Source organism: Orycteropus afer, unplaced genomic scaffold, assembly GCF_000298275.1.
Source record: "Orycteropus afer afer isolate SDZICR_OR568_19922 unplaced genomic scaffold, OryAfe1.0 scaffold00266, whole genome shotgun sequence".
Lineage (NCBI taxonomy): Eukaryota > Metazoa > Chordata > Mammalia > Tubulidentata > Orycteropodidae > Orycteropus > Orycteropus afer.
Window position 1 is genome coordinate 4,442,344 of NW_006921853.1, and position 7,744 is coordinate 4,450,087.

General features: G+C 53.0%; 1 protein-coding gene across 1 annotated transcript; it reads right to left on the reverse strand.

Moving 5' to 3' along the window:
- Positions 1-3,383: 3,383 nt before the first annotated feature.
- Positions 3,384-7,541, reverse strand: BCL7C (BAF chromatin remodeling complex subunit BCL7C). Its single transcript, XM_007950253.2, has 6 exons — positions 7,450-7,541; positions 6,719-6,797; positions 6,307-6,415; positions 6,055-6,213; positions 3,976-4,061; positions 3,384-3,509 (listed from the first exon to the last, which is right to left on the reverse strand). The coding sequence occupies exons 1-6, from the start codon at positions 7,539-7,541 to the stop codon at positions 3,384-3,386; spliced, it is 651 nt and encodes a 216-aa protein (XP_007948444.1).
- Between the last annotated feature and the right edge of the window lie 203 nt (positions 7,542-7,744).

Sequence of the window (7,744 nt, forward strand, 5' to 3'; positions counted from 1 at the left end):
CCAAGGCTGTCACTCTTTCCAGATGCAAAGTCCAAACCAAACCACTGCTGCCAAGTCGATTCTGACTCACAGCGCCCCTAGAGGACAGAGTAGAACTGCCCCTAGGGTTTCCAAGGCTGACAATCTTTATGGAAGCAGACTGCCTCATCTTTCTCCCTGAGAGCAGCTGATGCATTCAAAACACCCACCTTCTTGTTAGCAGGCAAACACCTTAACCACTGCCCCACAGAGCTTCCTGGATACCCACTAGGAGGCTGCTGTAACAGTTCTGTCGGCACCCAATAAAGCAGCAGTAAGGCACTGGAGAAAGGGGCAGACGAGAATTTCGTAAGAGACTCAACAGGAGGACATGGTTGCTCGTGGGAACTGGCTGAATGGAGAGGCGAGGACTGCCTCTGCCTCCTGGGTGTTCCCATCTCGGCCAGCTCCTGGGATTGTGATGCCATTTACTGGGTCAAAGGATGGTGTGGGGTGGGGGAGGAAGCGATGAGGCTGAGGCTCGGGGGATGTCCCAGTGGCGATGTCAAGCGAGCATTTAGTTCTTTGAGTCTGGGGGTTGGGAGCACTGTGTGGAGGCAGAGGGTGGGGAACCATTAACTCAAGGGGCAGGTGGGGACCTGGTAGAGAGAAAGGCCACGAAAAGAGCTGGGCCAGGACAAGAGACATTGAAGGGATCAGGAGGAAGGGAGGGACCAAGAGTGGACAGGGAATGGAAGGAGGATGGGAGAGCTCTGCAGGCCAGGGCCCAGGAACCGGGAAGGGAAGCATTTCCAAACAGAGCGTGGACACTAGTGGGGAGCAAGTATGACAAGGTGAAGAACCTGGAGGTGCCTGTGGGGGAGGTGGCTTTTAAACCAGGACACAAAATGGGCCGCAAGGAAAGTGGGGGCTGGCCTGGTCTCAGGACAGATGTCCTGCAGCCAGGAAAGGGACTAAAACGGGGAGGATGCAAACCTCAGCTGGTCAGGGAAGCTCCAAAATGCACATCCCACGCAGGGCCAGGAACCCCCTCCCGAGCCTCACTGATACATGGATCTCTGGCCTCTATCCCAGCACCCCAGTGTTCTCATCTATAAAACGGGGTGATAGGAGAAACAGCTGTCATTTATTAAGCACTTGTTATGTCCCAAACCAGGGCTCATTTAATCCTCACAATAGTTTCATCAGGTGACTCCACATTATCCTCACTTTAAAACTCAAACTCACTGCCCTCGAGTCGGATCTGACTTGTAGCGACCACTCTTGGGTTTCTGACGCTGTATCACGACGGAAGTAGACTGGCCAACCTTCCTTCCAAGGAGTGCCTAGTGGGTTTGAACTCCCAGCCTTCTGGCTAGCAGTCAAATGTCTTAGGCACTATGCCACCAGAGCTCCCATAGTCACTCTACAGGTAAAAAAATCTGAGGCACAGAGAGGTTCAGTCACTTGCTTAAAGTCACACAGCAAACGAATGGAGATGTTGAGATTCAAACCTAGAGTCTAAATTCTTGGCCTTAACACTGTACCATTAGCCCATACAAGATACTTAACAGAGCACCGTCATCACTGCATGGGTAGCTGAGGGGATTAATGAGATGGCCCACACGTCCAGAAATGGCTGCGATATGCATGTAGAAATGCACGTGGTAGGCTCAATTATTAAAAAAAAAAAAAAACCCTAAACTCATTCCCATCAAGTCAAATCAAACTCATAGCGACTCCCTTTCGGTTTCCAAGGCTATAAATCTTTTTAGTAGATCACCCACCCCATCTTCCTTCTGCAGAGTAGCTGGTGGGCTTGAACTGCTAACCTTCTAGGTAGCATCAAATGCCTTATCCATTACACCACCAGGACTCCCTGGCTGAATTATAGTCCTCCGAAAAGGTCCATATCCTAATCCCTAGAATCTGTGTTACCAGACATAGCCAACGGGACTTTGCAATTAAATTAAGGATACTGAGATGAGAGCTTATCCTGGATTACCTAGGTGAGCCCAAGGACATCACAAGGTCCTTACGGAGGAAGGCAGGAGGGTCAAAGATGGAGAAGGTGATGCGATAACAAGTAAAAAGAGAGAAGGGACTTGAAGATGCTATGCTGCTGGATTTGAAAATGGAAGAAGAGGCCAGAAGCTAAGGAAAGCAGGTGGCCGTTAGAAGCTAGAAAAGGCAAGGAAACCAATCCTCCCCTAGAGCCTCAGGAAGGAACCAGCCTTGCTGACACCTTGACTTTAGTCTGGTGAGACTGATTTTGAACTTCTGACCCCTCTTGCAGGCCTAGAATAAGGGAACCTTCTATTATTTGAAGGTTCTTTCCCACAAACTACCAGGACATGTGAGGCCTGGTTATTGCCCCCATTGCACAGATAAACAAACTAATGCTCAGAGAGGGAAAACAGCCTACCTAGAGCCACACAGCCAGTGAATAACAGAGCCAGGACTTGAACTGTCACTTCTGACTTCAGATCTACCACACTGAGGTTCATGTCTCAGAGCTCAGCTAATATGTCACCTCCTCAGGGAAGCCTTCCTAGATACCCCTGGGCCCATTCATTTATTTATTCATTCATCAAACAGTTCCTCTGTACTTAGTGCCGTGCTTGGCAAGCTAGGGACCCAGTTCTGCCCTCAGGAGGCCACAGCCTAGTAGACAAGACAAAAACACAAACCAATGATCCCAAGACAGCCTAACAAATGATGAAATAAAAGGAGGGAAGCATAGGGTTTGTGGGAGCCCTAAAAATGAGAACCTGAGCCTGAGATCAGGGAAGGCTTCCTGGAAGAGGTGGTGATTGAATTGAAGAGAGCAGGCTTTAACCAGGGCTGTAGGATAGGGGTTCAAGGTGGGGGGAACAGCTAAGCACAGATAGAGAGTTACAATGCTTTACGCTTTCCAATGCCAAGGACTGCGATTTTGCATCAGTCCCTTTGCTGAGCATCTAGACTAAATGGGTGGGTGACCCCAAGCCCAGAAGTCTCTGGGGTTCTGTCCTCTGGACCTCTATGTTCTTGTGCATGAAATGAGAATTCCGGGCCGAGCTTGAATTGCTAGGGCCAAGGGGCAGGGCGCTGAGAAAAAGAGGGGTCTTGGGATTCCCAGAGGAGGAGAAGTGAAGGTCAGAAAGGGTTAACAGTAAGGGGGACAGGGCAAGGTGGGGAGAGTGTTAGGGAGGAAGGTCCTTTCTCAAGCCCCTACTCCATGTCTGACTCACGGTGTGACTTCAGGAAGGTCTTCTCAAGAGTCTAAGTGACCCTATCTGAGAAATGGAGCATGGGACAAAACTGTCACCAAAGACCCTCCCCAGCCCTGACGGGGAAACAACAGGACACAAAATTATAAAAGGGTCTTTATTTGTAAAAAGTCAAAGGGGGCCCTGGGGTGGTAGGATAGGCAGGCCGGCTTCTCAGGGGTCAGGGGCATTTGGGCAGATGCGCTTGAGTGGGGGGGCGCCCTCCGAGTCCTCTGTGTCACCCTGGGCTGCCTCGGGGACAGGTGGCACTGGCTCAAAGACGGGGTAAGCTTCAGGGGCCTGGAGAGGAAGGGCGGACAGGCGTGAGCTCCACCCGAACCCAGGAGTCCAGCCTCCTAGCCTCTGCCTTCTCCAAAGCCTCCACTCCACTCCCCTCCTGGATCCAGGAGTCTAGCCCAGAGCCAGGTACCCAAGATGCAGCTTAAGCAGGGCCCCAGAAAAAGCAACAAGAACAAATTCTGGAGAAAGAATGTGATATGGGAAACTTCTGAAAAAAATGCATCAGCATAATCCTTGTGGGGAAAATCAGAACTTCGTGGGGGACTTTCTTAAGCTTGAAGACGTTGGCCAGCACTAAAATACCCTTTCCTTTTTGGTCCCGAGAATCCAGCCTCTAAGTCTTCAGCTGTGTCCTAAGTCTATGTTCCCCTTCTGGACCCAGGAGTCCAGCCTCCAAGCCTTTGGCTAACCCCAAAGCTCCCAGCCCCTCAAAGACCTAAGAGTGCAGCCTTCTGGCCTCTCTCACCTCAGCAGCCAGCAATTCTGGAACAGGCTCCTCCTTGGTCAGCATCGGGGGTTCATCGGTGCCGCCCGCAGTTATGCCCCCAGGATCTGGAAGGTCAAGTTAACAGACATTCCCTGAGCAGCCACTCAGCGACAGTAACACGGACACGTTGGGACAACACACGGCAACGAGCACCGGTCACGTGAGCCAGAGAGGACAGAGGAATGAGGAAAGAGAGCCTGGCTATGAGGACCCAGGAGGCAGTAGAGGAAGGAATGTTTATGCGGGATCTTGAAGGCTGAGCAGGACTCTGTCTGGCAAAGCAAGGCGCAGCACATTTTCAGTGGAGGGAATTCACACTGAGAGAGCGGACGTTCTGGGGTTGGACTGCCTGGGTTCATATCCTGACCCTGGCTACACATCTTAAGTTCTTTAAGCCTCACTTTTCCCATCTGTAAAATGGGGATAACAATAGCTCAGGGGGGTAGGACTACTAGGAAAGAAGGACACAGGAAAGAGGTTAACTACAGGGAGGAAGTAGAAAGAGAGCTGTTACACTGTGAGGAATTACAGTCAGTGGGAGCTCTGGTGGCACAGTGCCTAAGGCATTTGACTGCTAACCAGAAGGCTGGTGGTTCAAACCCACCGGCCACTCCTCAGAAGGAAGGTCGGGCAATCTATTTCTGTAGAAATACTGCCTGGGAAACCCAAGGAGGGGTCACCATGAGTCGGATCCAACTCGACAGCAGTGAGTTTGCTTTTTTTTTTTTTGTCATGAAACACATGAAACAAAATGTGTATGAATTGCTGTATGGAAAATGAATTTGCTCTGCAAACTGTCAACCAAATCACAATAAAAATTTTAAAAAATATATAGTAGTTACCATATGAGACGGGAGCTCTGGTAGCATAGTGCCTAAGGCACTTAACTGCTAACCAGAAGGCTGGCGGTTCAAACCCACCAGCCACTCCTCAGAAGGAAGATTGGGCAATCCTACTTCCATAGTGACACTGTCTCGGAAACCCAAGGAGGGGTCACTATGAGTCGGGGCCGACTCGACGGCAAATAACAACAACAACAACCATATGAGACGGTTGTGAGGACTGAATGAGATAATACAGGTAAAGGCCTTAGCACATCTAAGTGTTCAGTGAACCTCAATGACGGTTTCATATTAGCAAAGGCATACAAGTGCGTGGCACACACTGGAGGGGCAGCACACGGGCCCATGAGGTTCCTGGAGGAGAACAATGATGGCAGCAGGGCCCAGGTCACAAAGGGCCCTGACTGCCAAGCTGAGGAGTTAAAGGCCATGGGAGCTACCAAAGGCTTTGATGCAGAGGAATGACCCTGACACTTGTGGTTTAGTTGCTCTGGCAACTGGCTGGAAGCAACTGGAGGGAGGAGACTGATGAGGAAGCTGGAGCCAGGTATCAGTGAAAGATGGGAAGGCCAGAGCCAGGACAGGGCCTGGGGAGGGAGAGAGGCAGGGACTGACTGTGAGAGGGAGCTTGCTGTTAAGTCTGGCAGCTTCCCTAACTTCTCTGAGCATCACTTTTCTCATCTGTACATGGGGATCCTAATAGGATATTGCTGTCCCAAAGGATGTGGTAAGGATTCAAAAAGATAAAGTATGTGAAGTGTTTAGAATGGCCTGGCGCACAGTAAGAGCTCAATATACATTAGCCGTTACCATCTTGTGAACTATCTCGTTAATTAGTTTTACGATTATCATCTCAACAAATATTTGTTGACACCTATTAGGTGTCACATGGTGTTCCCAGGCTAGCCCAGTGAGCAAGATCAGTTATTAGGCCAACCCTCAGGGAGCCGACATGACGTAGGAGTGGGGGAGAAGACATGAAACTAATAAAGTTAATTTACTTGAAATGTCAGGTGGTGGTAAGGGATCTACAGACCCTAAAAGGCCAGAGGAATGACTCGGACAGTAACTGGTAACTTTCCAGGGCAGTCAGGGGAGGCCTCCCTGAGGAGGTGACAAAAGAGGAGGAGCAGACAGGCAGGGAAGCTGGTGGGTTCAGCTCTGCAGAGAACAGGGCTCATCAAGGAGAGGACTTCTGGGAACCACCTGGTCCTACCTCTCTCCTGGCCCAGCTGTGGGGGCTGAGCCTCTTCTGGGACCCCATCTGGGGGTCCAGCAGGTGATTCTGGGCGGCTGGGCTGGGGGGTGCCCCCAGGGCTGGGCTCGGCCTTTTGCAGGGACCCTTCTGAATGGAAACTCTGGTTGCTGTTCTCATCTGTGGGAGTGAGAAGCCAGAAGGGTTGGGCCTGAGACCCCCAGTGCCCTCCTCCACTCCCCACTGTCCCCCAGATGCCAGGACCCCACATACCATTGAGATCAAGCAGGATGAGAGGACCACTCCCTCGGGGGCTGGCGCCCCTGCCCCGTCGCTCCCGGCCACGGGATCTCTCTGCACCACCCCCTGCCCGTCGTCGGTCCTGGGGATTGGAAGGGTAAGGGTCAGAGCCCTAAGGGCCTTTCCGGTTACCTTGTGCAATCCCCTCACTGTACAGATAAGGAAACTGAGGCACATACAAGCCAAAGGCCCTGTCTAAGGTTGACAAAGAGTGTACACACTGAGTTAGGTTCTGAATTCTGGGGTGTGGAGCAGGAAAAGAACAAGGGGGGATAGGGTGGCTGGACTGCTGCATTCGAGGTCTGAGTGGGGCGTAGAGGTGGAGGTCACGGTGGGGAGGGGCTTGCCTGAGGTAGCACAGTTGGGGGGGTCGGGGCTTGCTCACCTCTTCCTGGGGGTCCACCACTGGCACCCACTTGAAGATACGAAGGGAAGTGTCACCCACAGTCACCCAGCGCTTCTCCCTGTGGGAGGATGGGAGGTAGCTGGGTCAGAGAAGCCTGACAGAAGAAAACCCCCCAAGCCAGGCGCATCTAGGGGTACCTGAAAAGGTGGGGGGAGGGGCTCCAGGGAGGGGATAGTTTTGCTAAGAAAACTCTGCTCACCCCAGGGCATAAATAGGAGGGAATTTAAAGATAAGGTATGGCTTGGGGACATACAACTACTACTCCCCACTGCCCTGCACTTCATTCTGACTCGTAGCAATCCTGTAGGACAGAGTAGAACTGTCTCGTAGGGTTTCCAAAGCTGTGAATCTTTAGGGCAGCAGACTGCTACATCTTTCTCCCGCGTTCAGGGCCACAGTTCTGAAAAACCCTGGCACACATGAGGCATGGCTCTGGGCCTGAGTGAGGACCGTGGCGATGAAAATCCTGGGGCATACTTGGCATGGAGGGGGGTCACAGGTTTAGGGGACGGGGCATAAATTGGGGTTCCACTCAATGAGGGCACGGCTGGGGACCACCAAGGTAAGAGGAACAGAGCCCTGTCAATCCGGAGCACAGCTGGGGCGCACGCCTAACACCTGGGGGCCACAGCTGGCGAGGGGGAGGGTAGGCGCATTTGGGGGCGGTGGCCCCCCCAGGTCCCGTCCCCGCCCCCTGCCGCAGCGCTCACCATCTCCGGACCTTCTCGATGGTCGCCATCACCTTCTTGATGTCATCCTTGGCCCGGCTCCGGGTCTCGGCCCGCACGGTCCGGCCGGCCATGCTGGCGGGGCTGGGGGCCGAGGCCGGACCTGTGGCGGCGCTGCCTCCCGTCCGGCGGGCTGAGGCTCCGCGCCAGGCACCAGCGCCGCTCTCCCGGCCTGCTGTCCCTCTGGGAGTTGGCCGCGCCCTCCTTCGCTCCCCAACGCCTCCGCGAGTCCCCGCCCCGCTTCCTGCCGCCGTGCCCCGCCCCGGCCCGTCACTGG